Source organism: Macrotis lagotis, chromosome 6 (assembly GCF_037893015.1).
Source record: "Macrotis lagotis isolate mMagLag1 chromosome 6, bilby.v1.9.chrom.fasta, whole genome shotgun sequence".
Classification (NCBI taxonomy): domain Eukaryota; kingdom Metazoa; phylum Chordata; class Mammalia; order Peramelemorphia; family Peramelidae; genus Macrotis; species Macrotis lagotis.
This window is the reverse complement of record NC_133663.1, coordinates 221,673,750-221,701,337: the sequence shown is the minus strand read 5'-3', so window position 1 is coordinate 221,701,337 and position 27,588 is coordinate 221,673,750. Positions and strand designations below refer to the sequence as shown.

Here is a 27,588-nt window from a genome sequence, read left to right as displayed (position 1 = left end):
TCAGATTTTTTTTTTTTTTGTGGCAACAATACTGGAGTGGTTTTCCATTTTTCTTTTCCAGTTCATTCTACAAATAAGGAAACTGAGACAAGCAGGATTAAGGGATTTGCCTAGGTTTGCACAACTAGTAAGTGTCTGAGGTGTGACTTGAACATATAAAAAGTCATTTCTTACATCACAGTAAATTCTCCACCTTTGGTCCACATTTTGCTGTCATTAGAGTCATGGTATGAGTTACTAGCCTAGAGGAAAGATTCTCATTTCAGGTGTGTATTGGTCCTCAGAACCCAATTTTTCTCTAATTTTCTGAACTACAGCCCACTAGCACTTCTAGTAGGGACCTTTTTGTCTCAGTAACCAAATACTGTCCCCTAGGCAGAGCAAAGTCTGGGATCTAACAGAATGAAGAGCAGCTACCAACTCTGTGGTGTACTTTGGAATGTAGAATGAGACTGAGCCTTCATTTGATTGATCTCTCAGGAAAGCCAAGTGAAAAACTGATCAGATTTGTTATGATGATCCTGAGCCAAGAAACAGGGCTAAATTCTTTATTTCACAGAACTACAAGTATGAATGTGCCATTATTTACTCAAACACAACCTATGCCATCTAACAATCACAATTCATCCAAAATGTCACTGCAAGCACTTTGAGACTTTTAAATAGTTTAAACCATAACTGAAGAAAAAGTACTCAGGCTCCCTGAGTGGATAACTGGGAGGCAATGAGACGCTATCACCATAACCTGAACTGAGGCCTTCAAACACTTGTGCTGGCTTTTAATTTGGTGGCTTATTAAAAGAAAGCCTACACTTTCAAGGTGACTTATGACCCCACTGATATTCCACCTTTCCTCAGATTACTGACAACCAGCGAACAATTTCAACAAATAAGTTTCCTCCAGAAATTGTTTTGGGGAAAGTGCTTTCCTCTCTATTTCAATAGTTCCTGGTTGCAGGAGATGATGCCTTGTGAAATCTAAACCACTTGTAACATGTTATTTCTTGGGTTTTTTTCAAGGTGAAAGCTTCAAAAGAAATTTAGGGGAGGAGTTTTGATATCTAAAAGGTTTACAAAATTCAGCACTTTTACCTAACTGTACTATTCATTTTTCTTCTCAAACACCGTTTTTGATCTACCTGATCCTGTCCTACTTCACTCCCTTGTAATGAATGCTAAGCACATTTACTCATACACTCCAACAGCTCCATCCGGATGGCGATCCGCACATGCCAGCCCAATGGAATTAAACGGATGTAACGGGAAACAATGGGAGGCCTCAAGAGATTCTGGACAGAAGATGTTCTATCTGAGTTCCCGTAGAACACCTAAAATAAGGGGGGGGGGCAGAGAAACCAAATAAGATTAGCTCAGCAACACAACAAAGAAAAGGAAGAGTAATTTGAGCCAGTATCTGTCCTGAATTTTTAAATACCTGCTGCAGAATCAGCTGTGAGGATCTGAGGTGTGTTTGAAGGCTAAAGTCCAATCCCAGAATCTTAGCAAAGTTTTCTCGATGAAAGCGCAGAAATAAGAGGAATACTTCTGAGGGTCACTCTAATGAGACTGTCTCCCTGGGTTTATTTTCTGTTTTGTGTTTGGCTTTATCCAGCTTTATGTACATGATAAAAAAAAAGTTGCTTTACAGCAATCGCTTTCCAGTCTGTGTACAAAAGATCACAAAAGTGGGCCCAGCCGAATGTTGTTTTTATAGTTTTGGACAGAAAAATTAAAGCTTGTATTAATTGTCCTAGCCTAGATACAAATAGCAATTTGACATCATTAGGAGTTCTGAAAAACTTTTAAAAGGGGCAAAGGAAAAAAAAAACACAATAGAGTGAAATCCCTGAAGTGGTTGCATTTATTCAAATTCACACAACTCAAAGCTAAACAGTCATCCCTTCCACATTGTGAAATGTACCTACTGCAGTTTTGAGGTTTTGCTATATCACAAATTGGCAAAAAAATTTAAATGGGAATTTTAGTGGAATTTTGCAGAAGCCATAGACACTAGGCCAGTAGATGACACAGAAAAGGTTTAGAAACTCAGATATGCATGAAATATGTATAGTATTGTATAATATCAATGTATTTTATCAACTGTAAACACCCCATAAAAGAAAAAAGAAAAAATTTAGATCTCTTTTCTGGGGATGGGGAGGGGGTAGTGGGGAGAGCCAAAAAATTTTACATGGATTTTCCAGATTTCAGGAGCACCATGCTCCTAAACCCCTCAATGTGGAAGGGATAATTAATTGTGTAAACTATGGTCACTGGTCACCCCTTTGAATTCCAATAATTAGGTCACTTCAAGGAATTCATTCCTTGTACTAATAGGAGCTTACAATATGTACAGAGATTGGTGGTAATGGTATGGGAGGTATAAATAAAAGTTTTTGTTTTGACATGAGAATATGTAGGAATGATCAAGTTGAAGACATTGAAGAGTATTTTCAGAGCAATAATCCTTCAGAATCTTTTCTAACATGCGGGTATTGTTCAGTGTTGCAGGCAAACCCCTTTCCAGTTGTATCAACCTTGCAAAAAGCTCTGGATCTGACTCAGGAATAATAAACCTTGAATAGAAAGGCCTTTGCTAGCTAATGACTGCTATACAGCCTTCTTTGTGAGAGTGTCATGTGAGAATCACAATCTTCTGTCTCTGACATATAATGAATAATAGCTAACATTGCAGAGTGCTTTGGCTTCTGACAGTCAATAAGCATTTATTATTTGTAAAAGGCTTTTTAAAAGTCACCTCATTTGATCCTTCACAAATCTCTGAGTTCCTTAAATAAATGAATGAATGATTGCTATTGTTCTCAGTTTATAGATGAGGATATCAAGACAGAGGGAAGTTTAGTGACTTGCCCAGGATCCCACAGCTAATAAGTGTCCGGGGCAGGATTCCTTCTGACTCCAAGGTCCAGGAAATCACTTAGATGTCTAGTTAGTCCTTTATATCTACTTAGTCAGCAGAATTAGGTTAATAATAAGATTGGTGTAGGCTCCACACATCTGGACAATTGTGTAAAGAAATGTGAAAGTCTAATATTATTGTCCTTAGAAACCTTGAGAGATTTTAAGCATGTTTCAAAACAGTGAAGTCAGTCCAAGATGAATTTTGGATACATGATGTTTGAATTCATTATATCATATTACCCTAATAATAGATCATGCCGCTTGAAATTTCTTCACACATCATAAGATGACCGTGTTAAAATAAATGTAGCTGGGGCTTTGGAAAGAAGACTGGACAAGGAGAACTGCTCAGTAAACTCTGATAACTAGCTATGTGATGCCAAACCATATAATTTTAGAGGACTTTGTTTAGCCCAGTGCCTAGCATGTAGTAGAATCTGTTGACTTAATTTGTTGATTCCTTTAAGGCAGGGCAGGACTAGATGATTTCTAAGATTCTTTCCAGTTCCAAAAATTAATGAAATTAGTTTTTAATATGAAATAATAACAGATAGAAATTCATTATAGTTATTTTTGCTAGCTCTCCAAAATCAGCAAAATATTCTGAAACTAACAGAAGGTACATACATCAAAACAGATCTGATCATTCTGTTGAATCTCACTTAAAATCTTCAAACAGTAACAATACTTAAAGCTATTAGAGTAAAGTATATTTTTATTATTTGTGGAAATAAATTCCACTTGCAAATGCATTCTGAAATAATTTCAGAATTTAGCAGTCCATTAAAATTACTTAAACTGAGCTATTTCATATCTGATCTCTAATAATAGCTAATGACTAGCATAGTTTACTGAAACCGATAGGTGAAACAGGTGGATAGAGGGCTGGGCTTAGAGTCAGGAAGATTGATCTTCATGAGTTCAAACCTGACCTCAAGATATTTACTAGCTGTGTGACCCTGGGCAAGTCACTTCACCCTGGTTGCCTCAGTCTTTGCCAAGAACACTGAATAGGATCATGAAGAATCAGACACAAATGAACAATAACAACAAGCACTTTGCTAAATGCTTTATCATTATTTTCTCATCGAATCCTCACAACAATCCTGGGAGGTCCATTTTATGGTTGGGGAAATTAAGTCAAACAGGTTGAGTGACTTGCCCAGGGTCACACTACTAGCTTGTGTCTAATGCTGGATGTGATTGCAGATTTATCCTGACTCCAGGAAGATCCATTTAAAAAACTGTTGAAAGCTAATTAACATTCTACTCTGAATCATGCTAAGAAATTAATAATTTACATTAATTTTCAGAAGTAGCATCAGTGGAGTGCCCAATCTATCCAAATATTTTAATGATTATATCTATATTGCCCAAATGTGAAGTTGAGAGTTAAGAATATAACAAATGAATTTGAAACTGTTCAAGAGGCCCATTCTGATTATTCAAGTGATGATGAAGTAATAGGACACTTTGGATAAATATTTCTTTTTTTTTGCTGTTAAATGGCATTTCAAAAATTCCAAGTATATGATTATCACTCACCCGATTGTTGCCAGTCTGGTCCTTGTAATAAACCCAGTTTGAGCCCTCATCAGTTCGGTACTGTACACTGTATTTGGTCATCCACTCATCGGCATCACAGCGTCCCTGTGTGAGGATCCCTGAAATCACCTTAATCTCTTTCAAGTCTATCTGTAGCCACTGGTTGCTGTCTTGATATTTGGAGAGCCATGCACACCTGTAGAAAATATAGCAGATGAATCACTCCTGGAAGCTAGTCTACAAGAATGCTATATAGTAAACAAATAATTTTATGAAAATACCCTCTTTAAAAAAGCAACAACATCCTACTAGAAAGCAGAGACTGAGTCAGGGACATACAAAGTTTTGAAGATATTAAATTCTACTTTTTAATTGGCATGAAGAATTACCACTGATAATTCCCAGACATTTTGATAAAAGGAAGAAAACAAGCACATGTCATCTTTTCCTCTATCTCCATTTCAGAATTAATTGTATCATCAGAAAAATACTGAGTTGCAATTTAAATTTCTTTTGAAATGTACCTTACTCATAGGATTGTAGATCTAGAGCTAAAAGGAACTTATAGTCTAAATTCTAGCACCTCATTTTTACAAATGAGGAAACTAGGCCCAGGGATTGGGTCACTCAGTAAGTGTCAGAAGTAGACTGAAGAAAATTATTCAAGATCCAGGGTGATGCTACACAATGTCTTACATCCTACAATGTCTACTTGAGCTTGTTTATTTGATGCTAAGCCATAGACACAAAAAACACATTCAAAGCACCTTCCTCGCAATCCTGGGAGAGATTATATGAGTATAATTACTTTCATTTTACAGGTAGGTAGCATATTATTATTCTCAAATTTTTTTTCTTAGTTTTTGCAAGGCAATGGGGTTAAGTGGCTTACCCATGGCCACACAGCTAGGTAATTATTAAGTGTCTGAAACCAGATTTGAACCCAGGTACTCCTGACTCCAGGGCCAGTGCTTTATCCACTACACCACCTAGCCGCCCCTATTATTTTCAGTTTTTAAAGGCATTAAGAAACTTACCCAGTCACAAAGTTAGTAAACATCAGAGCCAAAACTCAAACCAAAAGGCCAAGAGAGCTTTTTATTGAGTCCCATTACCTCTTTGTGGGACAGCTAGGTAGTGCAATGGATAGAGTACTAGGCCTGGAGTCATCTTCCTGAGTTTAGATCTGATCTCAGACACTTACTGATTATATGATCTTGGGCAAGTCCCTTAAACCTCTTTGCCGTAGTTTCTTCAACTGTAAAATTAACTGGAGAAGGAAATAGCAAACTACTCTATTAACTTTGTCAAGAAAACCTTAAATGGGGTCACAAAGAGTCAGCTGAGAAACAACCATTTTGTGCATGATTAAGAACATTCCCTTTCATTCATTTCTCCTACTATTTCAATTTTTCTTCCTAAGTCTGTCTTCTAGACCTTATGCTTAGATTTCTCTATGCTTTTCCAAGGTATTTGACATCAAAATCAAAAGATATTTATTTATTTTTCTTTCTACTCTGTGCTAGATATTGTAATGTATGAAATTTGTCTGGAAGTTATTTGAAAAGCTTATATAGCACCATAAAAATTTGAGTAGACAGAACTGGAAAAGTATTGGGTTTTTTGCCTAGATGTGATTTTATTGGTTTAAAGAATTCTTAGGGTAGAGACTCCCTCCACTTCATACAGAGTAACAATTCTGCTATAAGTTACAGTATGAAAGAGTTGTCTGACGTCCTGAAAGACTCACCCAAGGCCACATGGTTAGTATATGTCAGGCAGAACTTCAAACCAATGTAGGGCTTCTAAGCGGTACATTGGATAAAATAATAGACCTGGAGATCCACCTCAGACACTGACCTTTCTGTGACTATAGGCAAGTCATTTCACTGTGTACCTCATTTTCTCCATTTGTAAAATAGGCATAATGACAGAACTAGGAGTATAAAATGAAATATTTGTAAAGTACTTTGCATAACTTAAATTAGTATATAAGTGTTAATAGTAATAATAATAATAGCTATTATTATTATAATTTTAATTATTATCATTATTATTAAAGGCTAGTCCTGTCTACTTTGCTATGTTTTCCGAAGGGACCTTACAAATCAGTAAAATCCAACCATCTCATTTGGGTAACTTGAGGCCCCAAGAAATGACTGATTGCCACAAAGTCATTCTGGTAGTAAATGACCAGAACAGAATTTAAATGTGTGTGCCTGGATTCCAAATTCAATAGTCTTTTCCCTCTTCCAGGTGGAATTGTTTTATTTTATTCCAGATAGGTCCCTCTTGGATTGTACACATTCCCTCTCTTGCCCTTTCTTTTACAATATTGAGTATTAATATTTATTAAGCCCTTTTCTTTTGCTCCACCAATTTTGGCAGAGGGATGAAATGTAGATTTTGATGACACACAAGATCTCCTCCTTGGCTTACCCATAGCCTTGGCTATTGAGACGAGCCTTGTTTGCTGTCCATGAAGAATACCATCCTATGTACTGTTCTGGATTGGAGCAAGTGATTTGGTCTGGATTCACGGTTCCAGATTCAAAGCCCAAAGGTTTATGATATGGGCATTCTGGAGTGGGTAAAAAAAGAATAAAAGACATTCATACATATATATATTAGTAAACAAACTCAAGATGTAAGAAATCTCCATACTCCTAATCTCATTTCTGATTTTTAAAATTTCCTTTGTACTTTTGATAGAAAGAAGTGGGTCTTTTCAGAGAGATAATGGAGATTAAAGGATTATCAACAAATGTTGAAGGGGATGAGGAAAAACTGGGACACTAACTCACCGCTGGCAGAACTTTGAACTGATCCAACCATTTTAAAGAGATAAATAAAATATATATAAAAAATTTTACATACACACACACACACACACACACACACACACACACACAAACACATACCATCTATATTTATGTCTAATAGTAAACATCTCAGGGGAAGAAAAGAAAAAAGGGGAAAAATAAAGTTACATGACAATTACATGATATATTTAAAAGAAACAGCAAGTTGTACATAGCAGTTTTGTGTTCTAATCATCTTTTTTCTATTCTACTATGCTATGTAAATGTTTATTTAATTTCTTAAGTTCAGAATAAAATAAACAAAATTTCAAAAAAATTAAAAATTTTCCATAGAGAGTGCTAAACTTATCATTTTTGTAAAAAAGGCAGGAGAGTAGAATTATTATTATTGTTTTATTATTTATTATTACTACTTTAAGAAATTATTTTAATAAATTGCTTCCCTTTATCTTAAGTCTATAGTTTTAAAGGATTAATTATTTAACAATCCAAACATAGAAATCCATCTTTTAAGATTTTATAAAGCACTTCTTTCACACCACCCCAGTTATATAGAGAGCATTGGTATTACTATTATCCTGAGGCAGCTATTTGGATCAGGGAGAGAACACTGAACCTGTATCAGGAAGATCTGAGTTCAAATGTGACTCTTACAAAGCATTTTCACCAATTTAACCTGTCAATCAGCAAGTTTATTAAGGGATTGTTATGCACTGGTGACTGTGCTGAACATGGAGGATACAAAGAAAAACAAAAAGTTATCTGCCCAACTGTGGTATGTGTATGTCATGGAACACTATTGTTCTATTAGAAACCAGGAGGGATGGGAATTCAGGGAAGCCTGGAGGGATTTGAATGAACTGATGCTGAGTGAGATGAGCAGAACCAGAAAAATACTGTACACCCTTACAGCAACACGGGGGCAATGATCAACCTTGATGGATTGGCTTATTCCATCAGTGCAACAATCTTGGACAATTTAGGGCTATTTGCAGTGGAGAATACTATCTGTATCCAGAGAAAGAACTGTGGAGTTTGAACAAGGACCAAGGACTATTGTAACTTTAATTTAGAAAAAAACTGGTATCTTATTGTCTGATCTTGCTATCTCTTGTACTTTATGTTTCTTCCTTGGGGATATGATTTCTCTCTCATCACATTCAATTTGGATCAATGTATACCATGGAGACAATGTAAAGACTGATAAATTGCCTTCTGTGGGGGGTGGGGGGGGGGAAGTAAGATTAGGGGAAAAATCTTTAAAATCTTTAATAATCTTAAGAAAAAAAGTATCTGTCCTCAAAGAGCTTATATCCCCAAAACAGCAACAATATATGTTGTTACATGTAATTTTTAAGAAAAGAGATAGAATACAATCTCATAAAGTTGGGCATCTGTGTGGTGAGACATAGTTCTGGGCCTGGAGTTAGGGAGACTTATCTTCATGAGTTCAAGTTCAGACTCTTATTACTGGATGATGCTGGGCAAGTCACTTAACCCTTTTTGCCTCTATTTCCTCATTTGTAAAATGAACCAGAGAGGGAAATGATAAACAACTTCAGTATCTTTACTAAGACAACCCCAAATGGGATCACAAAGAGTTGGACATGTGGGACAGCTAGGTAGGGCAAACAACTGAACAACTGAACAACAGCAACAATCTCAGAAAAGAAGGCAGTAGCAGGTAGAGCTGGGGGTAAGAGGGATAATAAATGAAATAATTGGATATATTAAATGCCTACCATGTACCAGGCACTCTGCTAAGCATTAAATTTACAAAGAAAGACCCCCCTCCCCCCAAAAAAGATTGTACCTACTCTCAAGGAACTCATAGTCTAAAGAGGGAGAGAACGTGATCAATGAGGTATAAACAAGATATATAAAAGATAAATTAGGGGTAAGTTTCAGAGGGAAGACACTAAGATTAAGGAACAAGAGAATAAGAAATCACCTCCCGCAGAAAGTGGGATATGAGATGAGTCTTCAAAGAAGCAGAGGAAGCAGAGTTGACAGAAATGGAGGAGAGCCAATGAAAAGTCATGGAGACTAGAGATGGAGTCTCAGTTTCAGCAACCAGGTAATAAAGGTGATATTCCAGTCATAACAGTGCAGAGGATTGAATTAAATTTTGACTCCAAAGTTATTTATTATCCTATTACCTTTGAAGGTATAACTTTGGAAAGAATTACTTTTCAAGGTGTTCTCTAACAATGACTTTGCTCACTGCATCAAGAGCTCATCATTTAGTTGGGGTAACAGAAAAACATGTCCACTTAGACTGATGTTGGGGTAGATAACCAATCATGATGATGTGTTTTCAGGTAACACTGAAAAGGCTCTACTATCCCCAAAACATATTTCAGATATATTAACATCTTGTATTCTATAATTAGATTTCATTCCTTTAGCTTAAACCTTTATTGGACATTCTAGAATATCAATTGGCAAGGAAGTGTTCCATTCACTTTAACACATCAGTGTGTTGTTGTTTTAACAACTTATAAAGGTAGTATTTGTGATCATTCCTGAAGAGTGAATTTTCAGGAGGTTGGGAAGCAAGGAAATGACATAGAAAACAGAAGAAAAACACTGGAGAGAATGCTTTCATGTTGGAAGGAAAATGAAAAGTTCCAGGTGACACTCCCCCCATCTCCCCACAAAAGGACAAGCTTTACTATGTCACAATTTTGCCAACCTTAGAACTACATCTAATTTTTAGTCACAGGCAGCTACACATGTGAGGGGCATTAGAGAAAATAACATATTTCCTCTAACTATAATGTTCAATTTTCTCTGTTTTTTCTTTCTTCTTTTCATTCCTTTTCTCAATTTTTTCTTTCCAATTAATACATATGATGAATGAGCTGAGTCTAGGGGTCAGGAGAGAAGCAGTAACTTCTGCAGTCAGTAGCTGTGAAAGCTGATTTGTACTTGACTAGTACTGGTAAGCAGAAAGGTAAGAGATGCTTGTAAATTTATTATGGAAAAAAAAAGATGTAGCTGTCCAGCTGATCATCCCATCATGGGAGGTCACAGGGAATCTTCTTAGGTTATGCAGAAATGATATGATGAGTACAGAGTAAAGGACAAATGGAAGGCTTAGGGATAATTGGTTGAAGTTGAACAACTGATATTTCTGGAATGGTTGTATGTATATCTGTTTGGGGGGCAGGGTCCTCATTCTGGCCCAATTTCATTTTCCTACTATTGTATCTAGTACAAAACAAAATCTGGGCAAGATGGGAAAATGAAAGAAAAAATGAAGAGCTTAAATATGAACTTTTATAAAGAAGACTTTTATAAAAAATGGACAGACTCTTTGATCTCCAAATTCCTGTTGAGCAATCAAAAAATAACAAATACATGGGTTTTATGCATATACTTATACATATATTTCTAATACACATTTTTATATATATGGGAGGAAAGAAGTCAGTCTTGTTTTGATATTTTTGCTCCTGAAAAAAACCAAACCAGAAAAGTCTTAAATTTTGTGAGGAAGGCAGTTTGAGAGATTTTTCTCCTCTTCCACTTTAAATGAACTCCAAAGATTCTCCCTATCACTTTCAGGATCAAATACAAAATCCTCTGTTTGTCATTCAAAACCCTTTATAACCTACCCCTGGGTCACTCTTCTGTTCTTAACATTTTACATCCCCACATACTCTGATCCAATGACATTGACCTCTTCATTATTTCTCCATCAAGAGTCCATTTCCCAACTCTGGACATTTTCACTGGTCATTGCTGGAATGCTCGCCCTTTTCAAATCTCTGTCTCCTGGATTCCTTGGCTTCTTTTTAGTCCCGGTTAAAATTCTACCTTTTAAAAGAAAGCTTTCTCAATCTCCCTGAATGCTTGTACCTTCCTTCTGTTGATTATCTTCAACTTAGCATATACATAGATTATTTGTACATAGCTATTTACAAAGTCTCTCCCCTCCATGAGACTGTGAGCTCATGAGACCAAAATGATTTGGTGTTTGGGGTTTTTTTTGAGGAATGAGGAAAGTTTGTATTGTTGATTTTATTGTTATAAGTGTAATTATATCTTTATGATTCTTTATTAAATTTTGTCTGTACAGAAATGACTTAATATTCTTGCTTTGTTCCATCCATTCGTGATACAGCATCTGTTCTCCAAGACCATAACAACCACCAAAATGTGTAAAGAAGGTCATATAAATATATTCAGAAAGAATTCAAAGCTCAGATTAGGACTGAACAGGAAGAACAAACAAGAAAGCATTTGGAAAGCAATTGTTTGCTGATAACTGGCATACACACACACACACACACACACACACACACACACACACACACACACACACCACACAACCTCCTTCTATAAAAAGATTTAATTGAGATGGCTCTTCACGTTGGCAGTAGTTTAGGGTAGGCTTATCTCAGCTTTAGAAAAGTCTGCATTTGAGCACTCAACAGTAAGCTGAAGATTAGGGGGCCATAATGCAACTGGCAGATCACCTTCTGCTCCAGGTAGCATTGACACAGGACCTTAGCAAGCAGATATCTAAAGGCTTCTCAGCAGAAAAGTTACTTGTGCAGTTAGCACTCACCTTAAGAAAACCCCATCCAAAGCATCTATGCTGTGGATGGGGCATAGATACTTTTCTTTTATCTGATGTGTCCCTCTTTCTCAGTACCCTCTTCCTCCCCATATTCTGCCAAATCATAGGTTTTTAGAGCTGGAGATGGCACAGTGGATAGAGTCCTAAGTTCAAATCTGGCCATAGGCATTTACTAGCTGTATGACCTTGAGCAAGTCATTTAACTCAGTTTCCTCATCTGTAAAATGAGCTGCAGAAGAAAGTGGCAAACTACTCCAGTATCTTTGCTAAAAAATTTCCAAATGGTGTCACAAAATGTCAGACCTAACTGAAATGACTAAAAAACATTATCATTATGTTCCAACTTTCTCATTGTATACATGAAGAAACCAAGAGTTGGAAAGGGCATCAGAATCCATCTAGTTCTATCCTTCCCCCTCCACCTAATTTTACAGATGAGGAACCTGAGCCCTAGGGAAGTTAAAAAATTTGTCCAGGATCACACAGTTCATGAGTATCTGAGGAGAGATTTGAACCTACATCTTCATCAAAGTTATTAAATAAGTTCCTTATTGAATCCACATGCTCAAGGCTATATAGTCATGATTCCTTGGAGTTCTCTAGTCTACAAGAAAAGTGAGTGGATAAATATATTTATGTTAACATACTGGAAAGTAGTAATTCTTCTGTGTTCCCCTTTCTAGAAGTTTTAAAAGAGAATGTTGGAGAAGGGGCAATGCCCCTTTGGTTTATACCAAAGGAATTAATCTCTGGTGGTGAAATCTGAGGCCTTTTGAAAATATCTGGTACAACATTCAATTTTTTGAAATTGTAAATCAGAAGCACTTTTCAGACATCCTACAATCAGTCCTCAGGGTACCCCAGAGAAGGGGATAGTTCAACTCCATTCTTTTATTTTATAGGACAATAAGTGTTGCTTTCATCACACAAGCCTCCATAGTGCTGCTGGAAGTATTGATTGTGATAATTCCTTTCTTAAAGCAATGCCCATTATGAGATATTAAACTAAGATATAATTTGAAGGCCTTGATTTCAGCATGTTTCAGATAATTCACTTCTATTGGATTAAAAACCAAGTGAAAATGGTTATATATTCCAATAACTACTCTTACTGCCAATGCATAACACCAATACAATTATATATGTCATATAATAATAATAATAATAATAATAATAATAACAACATAAATAATCCTTCACCTGGCATACAATCTAAGCTGGTTGCTCCAGTTGACCATGCTGAATTGGAACTGCCTTGACAATCACATTTGCAGGCTTTACTATCCCAAGGCTCCTCTCCATCATCCTATCATAATAGATCAGTAGATAGTCAAGCAGAGTAATAAGAATCATAGAATCTCAAAGAAAAAATGAATCCCAGAGATCATCCAGTCTTACCTATATCCATATCTTATATCTATATGATTATATTATATGTAGATAATTACATTAAATACACATATGTCTATAATATATCATATATTACATATTTTATATATATACATATATATGTATATATATATATATATATAGCAGCCCTGCCAAAGAGGTCATCTAGCTTTTGCTCCTAGACTTCCATGATTAACTTGATACATCCCAACATGGCCCAGTTTTGCATTTAAGTACAATTATAAATACTGTAAGCACTGGAAAAGCCCATTTCCCCTCTCTAGGGCAGTGGAAAGAACTATGTGTCTGAGTTCAAATCCTTACTCTGTTACTAGCCACCTCTATGACCTTGGGCAAATTATTTAAACTCTTCTGGTCTCAGTTTCCTTTTATGACAAATGAGGGCTTTAGACTATATGATGACTAAATAAATCTAGGATCTCAAAATCTTAAAGATCTCTGAATTGTTGTTCTCTGATCTTCACAACGATGATACGATCTCTGATCTATGTCTGATTCTGAGAAAAGACCAACTGAATTGAATACCTGAAGGGATCTTTGACTCACACTAGCTAATATGATTCAAGCATAATTAGTGGTGGTGTTTAGTGTCATTAATAGCTAGGCTTGTTCACTTAAAAGTGAAGCTAAAGCTAAAAGGCTATACATTAAATTTGGGGCTATCTCTTCCTATAGCAATCATTGGTTTAATTTTTTACGTTTCTTTCTGTGTAACTTAGTGTAACTTAGAATAGATAACAGAAGCTGAGATTTTTTAAGATGTAACTTATGGAGTAATAAAGTGGCAACAACCCTTAGAATCAGATGTTTCTGAGCTTAAATCTAGCTTTGTGACTAGTCACATAACTGTGGGCATGTCACTTGGGGCTTCAGTTTATCCTATGAAAAATTAGGGGGTTGGAAAACAGGATTATTGAAATTCCTTTTAACACTAATGGTCTATAAATTAATGTATGGCTTGTTTTATGCTAAACCATTAAAATTAAATTCTTTTTTAAAAATAATAGTACTAGCAAGCATTATGTAGTAATACATAAGCTAGGCTCATTTGATCCTCACTATAACCAGAAAAGGGAGGTCTATTATCAGTCCCATTTTATAATGGAATTAATAATACTGAGGAATATTGAGTTAATAATAAATGGGGAAACTGAGGCAAATAGTTAAATGATTTTCCAAGGGTCACACTTGAATAAGTACATGAGGCAGGATTTGAACTCATGTCAGAATAAACTCTAAATTGAACATTCTATCCTTCTATCCTGTGAGTCTCATAGCTTTCCTGTATTATATATATATATATATATATATATATATATATATATATATATATATAACATATATATAATTAGGATAAGCCAAATGTAGGGCTAAGATGGAAAGGAAATTATTCCATGAAATACATAGCTACAAAAATCTATGAAAGCAGAACATTTAACTAAATATCATTTCAGGAGCAACAATACCTAACAATACCTACCTCAGTAGATGATAATGCCAGGGTGACTGGGCAAGAGAAATAATTGAAAATAGCAGAGAAAAATAGAAAAGGGGGGATATAGAAAATTAATAATTATTACTTAAAATCATCCATCAAGCATTTCAAAGGAAAAAATTAAATTTCATCCTGGAAGAAGTAGAAGAATTGAGAATAATTTCTACTTATAGAAAGAGATAAAAAAATAGGAAATATTTTAGAGAGGCATCTTTATTTCTATTATGCGTAAAATATCAAACCACAATCAAAATATAAATAACCAACAGGCAAAAACAATTTAAATCACAAGTTCACAAAATAATACATATTTTAAACTTTAGGCTAAAAACTAGTTGTGTGTGTGTGTGTGTGTGTGTGTATTTTAGTAGCAGAGATGACATACAGTTTGATGAGGAAAATTTTTGTACAAAATTAGCTTTTCTGATACTTTTAGCTACTGAATTTCCACTTTATGTTTTTGAAAGGGAATTTAATATGTACTAAAAAGTGTTAGATTTTATTTTTCAGGAAATAATGAGCCAGATTCAGCTTTGTCATCACCCTTCAGAAACCCATTTATTATCTTAAAAATAGGATTTCTCCCCCACCTCATTTAATTTCTAAATATATTAGCAAAATTCTTAATACACATACACACACACACACACACACACACACACACAAACACACAGCCATTGGATTGACTGAGTAAGGCCATCCTTATTTCTTATAATATATGGACATGTGTGTATATTATACATAGCTGAGAGAGAGAGACAGACAGACAGACAGACAGACAGAGAATATCTCAGTACAGAGAGTAGGATTTTAGTCAATTTGAGAATATCCCTTTGCCATCCTTTTCCCCAGTCCCTTACTCCAGTGCATTGCTCCTTCCCCTCCCAGAATTCATCTTAAATAACAGTCAAATTATACAGGAAATAATAGCCAAGGTGACCTTTATAAAAATTAAGAACTTCAGGGAAAAAACAGAAACGTCTTTTCAGTTGACATGTAATCAGAGAACTGGTGTGCTATAAGTCTTTCTAGATAAAATGAGCAGCCAAAGATTAAAAATAAATCAAATTGTAAGAGAGATCTGGAAACATGAAAAACATGTTTGATTTAGGATCCTGAAAGCAAGGAGGTGTTGCTGTCTAAAGATAATAAGGATGGAATGAAGTAGATAGGGGTAGTGGATAAGAAAGCTAGACTCAGAGGCAAGAAGACCCTCTGAAGCATTGAACAAGTTACTTAACTTCTCAGTTTTCTAGGAAACTCTCCAAGACTCTAAGTTGCAGATGGCAAGAGATCTTCATTGGGAAAGAGATATTCCTCAATGGGAGTTCATTTTTAGAAGTCTGTAGGGACAGCTAGGTGGTGCAGTGGATAGAGCACCGGCCCTGGAGTCAGGAGTATCTGAGTTTAAATCCAGCCTCAGACACCTAGCTGTGTGGTCTTGGGCAAGCCACTTAACCCCATTTGCCTTGCAAAAAAAAACTAAAAAAAAGTCTATGACAGGAGTAAGGTCTCAGAAGCATCTGGTGAAAGTTACCTAGCTCAACTAATATTTATTAAGACCTATTATGTGCTGATATCAGGAGATCTAAAGACAAAAAAAGAAAAGAAAATAGAAGCGACAATCTCTGTCTTCAAGGAATTACAATCTACTAGAAGTGGGAAGTATGAGGTGAACAGATGACATATAAACTGGATAAAATATAAAATATTATGATAATATTATCAGGACTGATAATAATAATTTGAAATTAAGGGTTAGGATTTAGAGAAGGCTTCAAATAGTCATGTAGCATGAAGAAATAATCAGAAAAAGGAATTAAAATAATTAGGAAACTAGGAACTAAAGAAAGATGATTATGTTACATTATCTATCATTTTTCTTTATCATGTCTATACATCTATATGAAAGTAATATACATGCATTTGCATGTATATACTCACTAGTAATATTTATGAGAGATGTACTGTCCATGAGAGAACATTGACAACTAAATTAAGCACAACTATGTTTAGATGTATGCAAAAGGACAAGAATGATAGAAGACTTGTCATTTTTGTGTTCAGGAGGGGAAAAAGTTAAAGCAGATGCTTAATTTAGATAGCAGTGATCTCTCAAAGACAGCATGTCTCTTATAAATGTTGCTAGTGGGTTTTGTGGAGAAAGGTTCATCAAAGGCATCATAGGGAGGCATCCTAATGGTATGAATGTGGGTCAGTCACATAATATCTCAGAGCTTCACTGTTCCCATTTGTAAAATGAAGAGTTTATACTTAGATGACCTTGAGATCTCTTTCAACTCTAGAGCTGGATATGATTCTAGTATTTCCCCTACTTAGGGTTGTTGGAAGGAAAATGCTCTATGAGCTATAAGACAAATAATAATAGCTGCTCTTGTTGATGTTAGGATTATCAAAGTCCAAGAGAGTGCAAAATCAAAGCAGTAGGTGGCAAGTGTTGCTCCAGAGCCCTCTGTGAGAATACCTCCTTTGGAAGGCAGCTGGGAACAGGACCATGTGGTTGTGTAATGACCTGTAGCAGTGAAGCTGGAAGGGCAACAGATGATGGATTAGGAGGTTCACATGGATAACCTGGATCTGAAAATCTCATTGAGTCTGTTACTAAACTCTGAGCTTCCCACTCATCTTAACTTTGAGGTAAAATTAGCTAAGAGGAATCAGCCAAGCCCCAGCTGTCACCATCACCTAAAGCAGAGTTCTCTAAGTGCAGTCTGGGGACTCCTCAGAATCCCCTCCCAGGCATTTTCAAGGGGTCCAAAAGGTTAAAACTATTTTCCTAATAGTAGGATGTTTAATTGTAATTAAAGTTTTAAATGTAAATATCAATAGATTTAAGCCATTAAAAAATTCTTTCTGTGGGCATCCTCAAAAATTTTTAAGAATGCAAAAGGGTCCCAAGACCAAGAAGTTTGAGAACTGCTTCTTGTATTATTGAGAGGCCAGGAATGGAGAGGTTATCTTTACTGGCCAGGTTTGCAAGGAGCTTGACAAGAAAGGAAAGGGACCTTTTGTGAAGGATCTGTTTAGGTGCTCAGATTTACAATCAAGACACTATTTTCAATTTCTTGAGGCAAAAAGAATTCACTGATCCCACCCTTCTTATCCCAACTCCTTGACCCCTGCAACTTTCATTGCAAAATATCATCCTGTTTTTTCATGCTTTAAAAAATCCTAAGAAGAAAAAGTTAATGTTTTAAAATAAGGTCATTTCAAAATAACAAAATTGTTTTAAGCAAAAAATATTTCAGATGCTCTGTCCACATTTTAAAATATTCTAAAGGAATGAATATGCATGCACATACAAGTCCTGCATGGAATTTTCACTTATTACTAAATGTTTCTTTCCCATTCAAACTGAAACCTAAACAAATAAAAAGAAAAAAAACCAAACCCTGCATGTTTCCATTGCAATATTTCAGTTTTCCAGGAAAAGAAAAGAGACATAGGATTTCATATTTAATCAGAAGGCAAATAGAAGGTAAAGGACTTAATTACATAAGACATAACTGTCACAGTTCATAATATTGTGCAATTGAGATTAAGGTTAATAGTATCCAGAACAAACCAGGGCTCAATTACCCTGCCAAGCCATATTCCAGATGGCATTTGAGTCTTGGGCACTTGTCTGATGACTTACCTCTGCAAAAAGGGCTCAATTTTATGCTTTTTCAAGGGGGGGAGTTAGGGGAAGGCACGGGCTGGGAAGAAAACTAATATTGATAGATGACTTGGGCTTGACATCATCATCACCACCACTACCACCAATATATGCATGGTGTTGAGTATCTTGTAATTATTATATCATTTTATGTGTATGTGTTGTATCACTTATTAGAATCTAAGTTTCTTAATAGCATGTAGGCGAGTCCTGTTTTTGCATTGTACCCTTCCTCCCTAGCACAATGTCTAGCATCTAAGAATAAGGCTTTAAATATTATTAATATCAATCAAATGGATAACAGAATCAATAAACATAAGTAATTTTTGTTAACTCTTCTTGATATTGAATTAAAGCAATATTACTAAATGCTTGCAGTTTTATTGATTCATCTTGATTTTGGGAACTGTGTCATCTGAGTTTACTGAGAAGGCAAGTTGGAAAATGGTGGTTAAAGCAAAACTCTAAAATCTTCTAAAAGTTCTGATCTGGGGGGCAGCTAGGTGGCACAGTTGATAGAGTCAGGAGTACCTGAGTTCAAATCCCACCTCAGATACTTAATAATTACCTAGCTATGTGGCCTTGGGCAAGCCACTTAACCCCATTGCCTTGCAAAAAAAAAAACTTAAAAAAAAAGTTCTGATCTGGTCTTGGAATGGAAGTCATAAAACCAAAGCAGAAGCAAACCAAAGACAAACAAATGACACTCTGAACTGAAGACAAAACAGGACATATTTGAAGCTTATTAAAAAGATGTTTTAAAGAGAATTTAATTCTTCTTAAGCTTTGGGATAACTCTACCATCAGAAGTTTCCATCTTCACTTATTACTTATTTAATGTCTTCTTTGATGAGCAGCTGGAGAGAGTTTCACCACCAGGTAGGCTAACAAGTCAAGCAACTGACTTCAAATCAATCCAGAATTCAGGGTGGTCTATCACAGAACGCATCAATCCTGCCCTCTCAATATCTCAAATGCTCCCACCTTTTAACTCAGAAATGTAGCTGTTAATAAAGCCAAATTTTTGGTCAAAACATTCTAGTTATTTTTCCATTATGTAAAACAAAATGTGTCTTCCAACCCTTACAAAGGGGACTTTATTCAAAGAAATATGAGTTCAACTCTTTCTACAGTAAAGCTATTCTTTTTTCCAGGAGTGTCATTTCAAACCTGTGGAGACAAATGCCAAATCATAAACTTATCTTACAGCTGACATGATAAATATTTATAATGTATAAAAGGCATTTAGTGAAAAAAGTAGAGTGAAAAGGGAGTCTAACATAAACCAAAGCAGAAGCAGAGATGAAATTGAATAGGTATGAATGACAAATCTAAACTACTAAATAAGAAGAGAGTCTCAGGAGAAATTTCCTTCCAGTTTCCATAAATCCCATTGGTCTTAAAGCTCTATCTCAAATGTCTGAATTCCTTCCATTTGGCTGAGATCCTCAACTCCTCCCAAATATTTCCCTGTTATAGATCATATTATTATATGAAAAACTATAGATTTACCATGTTGTATTGCATTAATAAAAATGATATTATCTTTCTTTCCCTCTTAGTTACCGAGATTTCCTTTAGCCCTTGTACCTAGGGATCACAAAGAAGGGCTTAAGATGTTAAAGTTGTTGTTATTGTTTTTTAAACTGCACCTTTAGACCTAAATTTCCTCATCTGTAAAATAAGAGAGCCTCTGATGTTTACACGTTCTAGCGTTGGTATATGGTTAAGCTTAAGATGTTTTAGATATACATGAGATATGGAACTCAAAAGAAAAGTATTTTGCTTTTATGGCCCCATCAGAATTACTCCTATCTTTGAAGTCTTCAGACATATGAACTTCAGTTGTGCTATGGTTTGATGTATATATTAAGTAGAATAATTCTTTTTTTTTTTTTTTTTTTAGGTTTTTGCAAGGCAAATGGGGTTAAGTGGCTTGCCCAAGGCCACACAGCTAGGTAATTAAGTGTCTGAGACCGGATTTGAACCCAGGTACTCCTGACTCCAAGGCCGGTGCTTTATCTACTACACCACCTAGCCGCCCCTAGAATAATTCCTATGAACATTCTGAGAGTGTTTTGGGCTACACTGAGATCTTCTGAGCTACATAGAAAAATTTGCTTTTCTCTATTTTCTATTAATACTATTTAAATTGTATTACTTCCTATATAATGTTCTATAAAATTTCAAATGTGTTATATGTATAACCACTAGTCAAAATATAATATGTATCATATTGGTTAATAGGCTTTTTTCCTTACTCAGGTAAATATATAAATGTTCCCCTCTCCCCAAGTTAAATAACATTCCCATAAGAAAATCCACATTTTCCCACAACTAGAAATGAACATATTACTTTGACTGGAAAGCAAAATGAAAAAAATTGTATGCATGAAATGAGATGGCAATGATTTTACCAATATATCCTGCAAATCACCTGTCTGGTAATTAAATCAACTGCCATAGACCTCTCTTAATACTTCACAATTTGCGATTCTTTCATCTGGTAGCCTCATTAGGTAATATAGACTTTGCTGCTGTATTATTATTCTCAGAAACCTGAAGAATTAATGTCACAGATACATTTATATTGAAGCCTAGGAAAACTGGTAAGGTATTCAGTACCCTTAGGAATAAATGGGGGCTACAAATCCATACTCTTTGTTGTTGTTCCGTTATTTCAGTTATGTCAGACTTTGTGTGACCCAATTTGGAATTTAATTGGCAAAGGTATTGATAGTTAGCCATTTCCTTTTACAATTCATTTTATAGATGAAGAATTAAAGCAGGGGGGCAGCTAAGTGGTGCATAGGGGGCAGCTAGGTGGCACTGGCTCTGAAGTCAGGAGGATCTAAGTTCAAATCTGCTCACAGACACTTAGCAATTACCCAGCTGTGTGATCTTAGACAAGTCACTTAACCCTGTTGTCTTGCAAACAACAACACCAACAAAAAGAATTACAGCAAAGAGGGTTAATTGACTTACCCAGATGACACAGCTAGCCAGTATTTAAGGTCATATTTGAACTCAGGAAGATAAGTCTTTCTAACTCCAGACCTAGCACTCTATCCACTTTTCTACCTAGCCATCACAAATTACTAATTATTTTTTAGTGAAATTCAAAGTATTTTTTTTTGGCTGGGGGGAGGGCATGGTTGTTTTAAACTTGGGTTAAATACCTGCTATGATTGATTTCCAAGAGAAACTGAAATTATTGAGATGCACTTTCTCAAAATCCCCTGAGTTGAAGGTCTCTTCATTACTTGGAAAATTCCTTTCTTGGGGAAGCAGTAAACCAACAGATATAATTATAGATTGTGCTGTCTTACCAACAATTAAGCAGGGCAAAATACTTTATTATGGAAGACAGTCTATGTGATTGCAGCTAAGGACACTTTCAAGTTTAAAAATGGGAGTGTTGCAACTTTGAAGAATTATTTTGACTTCTTATATCACCATGACTATTGGTCCCTAGAGGAGTTTCAGTCAAGGAAAGAAAGAATCAGGGGAAACAGGGTAAGGAGAGGCAACTAAGGAAAGATTCAGGACAGGTAAGCTGAAGAGACATAGCAATTCAGGAGAGGGAAAGGAGAAATGGGGAATGAGTGGCAATGGAGGGTGGTGGAGAGAATGCTGCACTTTGGCTTGGGGTGGGTTTAGATGTCAGATACCAATATTTAGATCATGGGGCAAATACTAGCTAAGTAACCAAAGTCAAGGCCCTTAATCTTTCAGTGCCTCAGATTCCTCATGATAATATTTACTACTTTTAGTTTGTAAAGATGATTGGGTTTGGTGATAGAAGATCTGGGATTTGAATCAGAGTTTTAATCAGCAGTAACTACACCTGGGGCAAATTCAGTTGGAAAAAGTAGTAGAGTGGTGATGAAGAAAACAGTTCTACAATGGGTATGATTGCATAGGTGTGTGTGTGTGTGTGTGTGTGTGTGTGTGTGTGTGTGTGTGTAAGAATGTAGGATTTGAAAAAGGGATATCAGTGAAAGAACCCTGGAGGGGGCAGGCTGGAACCAGTTGTGCTGCCCAGAGACCTAGAGGAGGTTAAAGGATGGTAGGAGGAAGCCCCCCACAATGGACAAAATGCCCATTTGGCCTATGCTAGTTATCTAGTTGTGCTACTTACTATTCAATACCCCTAGGAATAAATGGGGGGGTGGCTAAAAATCCCTGCTGTGCTATTTACTGGTTATTTCTTTATGAAATTCAAAGTATTTGAGGCAAAAAAAAAGGGTTAGCTTTGGTTAAATGCCCTGCTATGATTGATTTCCAAGAGAAACTGAGATTGTTGAGGTGTACCTTCTCAGTTTTTATAACTTAACCCCTCTGGGTCTCAATTTCCTTGTCTGTAAAATGAAGAACTTTGTGCTGTCATTTTTAATTTTTAGCTAAATATAAAGTTATTAGCTTTAAATCTGATGAGTTCACCTCCTCGAGTGGTTGTAAGGAAAATACTATATAATTATGAGCTACTGTTGAGTCTTAGCTCTATTCACTCTCTGTGCTGAACCAAACACACCCTCATTTTCTTTTTCTCTCTCCTCAACTTTTCTATCCCTGAAAGTCTGGCAGGCAATCAAGGGTTACAAAGTTCTAGGCCTTGGATTTATGGGAGGAAGAAGAAAAAGGAACAAGTAAGGGCTTCCTAGGCAGTGTTGTCACATAAAATAGACAGCTCCTGGGGTGTCTGTGTTTTTCTGTTGGTTGGTTGCTTTGCTTTTTTAGATAGCAGCACGTGATCCAATCACAGGAATAACTACAGCAGGGGGCGGAGGGGGGTGGCAAAGCCTTCTGGGGAAAATAAATTAAAATTCCATGGCGCAATCTTTTTTAGTGAGAAATGGGGAAGGCTTGTCAACACAAGAAAAACACGATGCCCTCACAGGGATCATGAATTTTAAAACAAGGGACAGCAGGTACTTAACTAGGGGCATACAAGATAAAACTGAGTAGAATCTGGTTACTCTGTTGAATTTTCCTCCTGGACCATTATTTCTCCCCATGCTGTATATCTTTTTTAAAGATAGCTATGGAGGTGGCTAAGGGGTGGTGCAGTGGATAGAGCACTGGCCCTGGATTCAGAAGGACTTGAGTTCAAATCTGTCCTCAGACACTTAATAATTACTTTAACTGTATGACCTTGGGCAAGTCAGTTGCCTTGCCAAAAAAACAACAACAAAAGATAGGTATGGTACCTATCTTCCCAGCAACACAGGCCTGGCACATGGTAGATGGTTTAACAAAAGTTAGGGAACTGATTTACCCAAAAGATGTAATTCAGGGAGAATTACTGAGAGAAATGTGACAAACTAAGAAAATTCATTTTAGCTATATAGCTGAAAATACAATTTGCATGTCTATGAGGCAGCTAGGTAATGCAAAAGATAGAACACTGAGTTAAGGAGATCTAATTTAAAATTTAGCCTTTGATACTTATTAACTATGATTCTCTGGGCAAGTCATTTAACTTCTATTTGCCTCAGTTTCCTCAACTGTAAAATAAAGATAATAACACCTACCTCCAGAGATGAAGTTCCAAATGAGAAAATATTTATAATGTGCTCAGCACAATGGTTGGCACATAGTAGGTCCTTAATAAATGACTTCTTCCCTTTCTCTTCTTCCTTTCTTTTTCTTCCCTTCTTCCCATCTTCCATCTTTCCCTCCCTCATTCCTCCTCCTCCTTCTTCCTTCCTTCCTTCCTTCCTTCCTTCCTTCCTTCCTTCCTTCCTCCTTCTCCTTCCTCTTCTTTTTCCCCTCCTTCCTCCCTCCCTCCCTCCCTTCCTTCCTCCCTTCCTCCCTTCCTTCCTTCCTTCCTTCCTTCCTTCCTTCCTTCCTTCCTTCCTTCCTTCCTTCCTTCCTTCCTTCCTTCCTTCCTTCTTTATGGAGTAGAAAGAGTGCTAGATTGGGAGGCAGAGGATCTGGCTCGGAGCTTTTGTTCCTGATGGAGACAAATCATTTTTTTGCATTCATTCGCATAAAATGAACAATGTCTATGGTCTGAATAGAGGGGGCTACTCACCACACTTTACCACTGGACAAAAAGGAAAAGTCCTGGTGGTAGACTAATCAAGTGGGCTCACATCTTGTTAATCACAACTTTAAAGAAGCATTTTCAGCCATTCAATAGTGGCTCACCATTAGAAATTTTATTTTCTACTTTAAAGTAAAATGTTTCAATCTTGTCTCTCCCTTAACTATAAACTTCCTAAGGGCACGACTTGTATCTTAGTCTTGTTTTGAAACTATCTCTGAATCTAGTTCAGGTTTGAAACCATAGCAAGCATGTAACACCTCCTGATTAATTAATAGGTAAATTAGAAATTAATTAATTAATTAGATTTCCCCTTACAGGAGTATTGTGTGGGCTTACCATTTGTGTGTAGTCAGAAGGAAACCTCAATCTGAACTTTTCTTATTTTAATAAAACCAACAACCTTTGCTCTTATTATATGCCCAAGTTGCAAATTCAAAATATTTTTAAAAGTGGATTTTTATACTGTTGTAGGATATCATTGTGTAGTGGAGTGAGGGTGAAACATGAATTAAACACCAACTGTGTTAGAGGCCCTTTGCTAAGTATGTTATCTATCTCATTTGAAAGATAGGGAGAAAAAGAAGGGAGTTAAGCCTCTAGCTGTAAATGTCATGGATGCTGGCTGTCCAGTTAGGTCCTGATGAACTATTAGAACAAGCCCAGCAGGAATCACACCCTCTGCTATGGTTGGGGAACATCTTAGCAGGGGTGTGGCTTTTAACCAAGGGTCTTTGAACTTATTCAGAGAACTTATCTGTTAAACTATTCATGGAAAATGAAGAGGAGAAGAGGGATTTTTTTTTTTTTTTTTTAGGAACACATTTTAAATCATTGAGAGTTACTGGGGTAAGATGAACGTGACATAAAAGACAAAGTAGGGCTTAAGAGATTGTTATGGTGAATTCCTGAGTGGAAAAGTTGACTCTAGATAGTGACCTTGGCAAAGGGTGCATCGTACCTTCTGGAAGGAAAGTGGGGAGGGACCAGTGGGATAGAGTGAGGCAGATATTTTTTCAAAACCAGGTCAATGTGTTAATTTGTTTTTCTTACCTTTACTTATTTATTTCAGGTTCTATTGGCCAGGGAAAGGGAGAGGGCTAGTCAAGAGTGATATATTGAAGATGTTAAAGAAAGGGAAAAATAAAAGAAAAAATCATTAAAGTATTATTTTTTAAAAACCAAAAAAAATTATGACCATGGGGTAGAATTTTCAGGAAGCCATTTTCCACTGCCAACATATTTTGGGATGAAATTAAAGTATGTTATCAATAGAACACATTAGTATGTGGGGGGTGGTGGTGAAGGAAGATTTAATCTAAGAATTTTGACTGTACTTCCACAGTTTGGTCATCATAGTGATGGAAACAAAGGGTCCCCCAACTTCATGTTCCATAAAGAAGTCCAAAATAAGAAATCACAAGAATCTCAAATCCAAACAACCTCTAATATCTAAAATAAATTGATGAAGGCCAATACTTTTTGAGAAGAGAGGTACTTTATGCTTTCAACAGTTTAAAGGTATATATATATATATATATATATATATATATACACACATATATATGTATTAGATTTAGAAGAAAATAGGAGTCATTTAAAATTTGAGTTTATTCTTTAACTTTCTCCCTTTAAATATATGTTCCCTGATGGTACCATGCAGACACACAAATATTCATATATCTTGGTTCTATTGATCTCCATAGGAAAACCTCTGAATCTGTGACAAATAGGACAATGTGTGGAAAGTATTTTGTAAATCTGACATTGATATATAGCAAAAGCTACTACTATAGTCAATACTATTTTCACTGTTAAAGAGTACTAAAGAATCAGTATTTAGACAAAAAAATAAAAATTCAAGTCTTGTTCTTTAATGTTATTTGTGATTATATAATATAACTATGAGAATTTTTCTTCATTTTTTCTAAATCCCACTGGCTCTGGAATAGGCAACACAGACATCAGAAGGCACAGCACTATGACCTGGAGAGTTGGTGGATTATTAAGGAAAGTGTGAATGAGATAAGAAATATTTACTCCCTACTAAAACAGCATCCAAAAAAAGAGAGCCTACCATACCTTCATAGCCGAAAAGAAGAAAGAATAAGATGGTTTCGATCTTGAACTGCATTTTTTCCTGTGTATTCCTAGAGCAGCTCTTCACTTAGTGATGTGGAGAGTTTCCCAAGCAGGAGGAAGATTAACTTGGGCATTTGCTTTCTTAAGCATCTTATTTTAGTGACTACTTATGGCTTTACCAAACACCAGTCAAGCTATTCTACAGAGCTACTGTTCTCAATAGCAGCAAGTCTTAGGAGAATTAACTGAGGTGAGATTAGTGGAAGCAGGTGTTACATATCTTTTTGCTAAATGTAAAGAAATATGAATTAATAGGTTGGGGCAGTTGGATGAAGCAGTGGATAGAACCCTAGCCCTGGAGTCAGGAATATGTTAGCTCAAATCTGGCCTCAGACTCCTGACATTTACTAGCTGGATGACCCTGGGCCAGTCACCTCCAATTGCCTTGCAAATCAGTAAATGAATAGGGCCTACTTGTAAGGACTATATTGAACCCCATCTAATTTCAATCCAATAAATATTTATTAAATGACAGAAACTATGGTCAGTGCTAGAAATAAATTCAAACACAAAATCAATGTTTGGGATGTATGAGGTAAAACTGATGAAGGCCAGTCCATTTTGAGATGCAAGGTACTTTCTGCTTTCAATAAAATAAGTTAAAGTTTCATGATTAGATTTCATAAGGAAAATAGATCTAGGGAGTTTTTTGAAATATGATTTTTCAAAGACATTTTTTCCTTTTGAAATATATCTCAAGTCCCTGCACTCAATATGTTCGTATTCTATTGCACACACACACACACACACACACACACACACGCTAGAAGAACAAATACAGAATACATAAAAACCAATTTCCAGGGGGAGGAAATCTATCTACTAGGAAGGCAGTACATCATCAACTGAATAGATTTCCAGAGGGAAAAACAAAAGGGTAGGATTAAGTGGGATAGGAACACTGAATGATTATGAGGGAGTAGGGAAGGAAGTATT

The 27,588-nt window shown here is 36.0% G+C and overlaps 1 protein-coding gene across 1 annotated transcript; it reads right to left on the bottom strand.

Annotated features, from left to right (window-relative positions):
• Positions 1-1,106: 1,106 nt before the first annotated feature.
• On the bottom strand, positions 1,107-26,598 carry RS1 (retinoschisin 1). Its single transcript, XM_074192793.1, has 7 exons — positions 26,588-26,598; positions 17,268-17,329; positions 14,768-14,793; positions 13,078-13,183; positions 6,907-7,048; positions 4,468-4,663; positions 1,107-1,328 (listed from the first exon to the last, which is right to left on the bottom strand). Exons 1-7 carry the CDS (start codon positions 26,596-26,598, stop codon positions 1,176-1,178), a joined length of 696 nt encoding a protein of 231 aa, XP_074048894.1. The 3' UTR covers positions 1,107-1,175.
• Between the last annotated feature and the right edge of the window lie 990 nt (positions 26,599-27,588).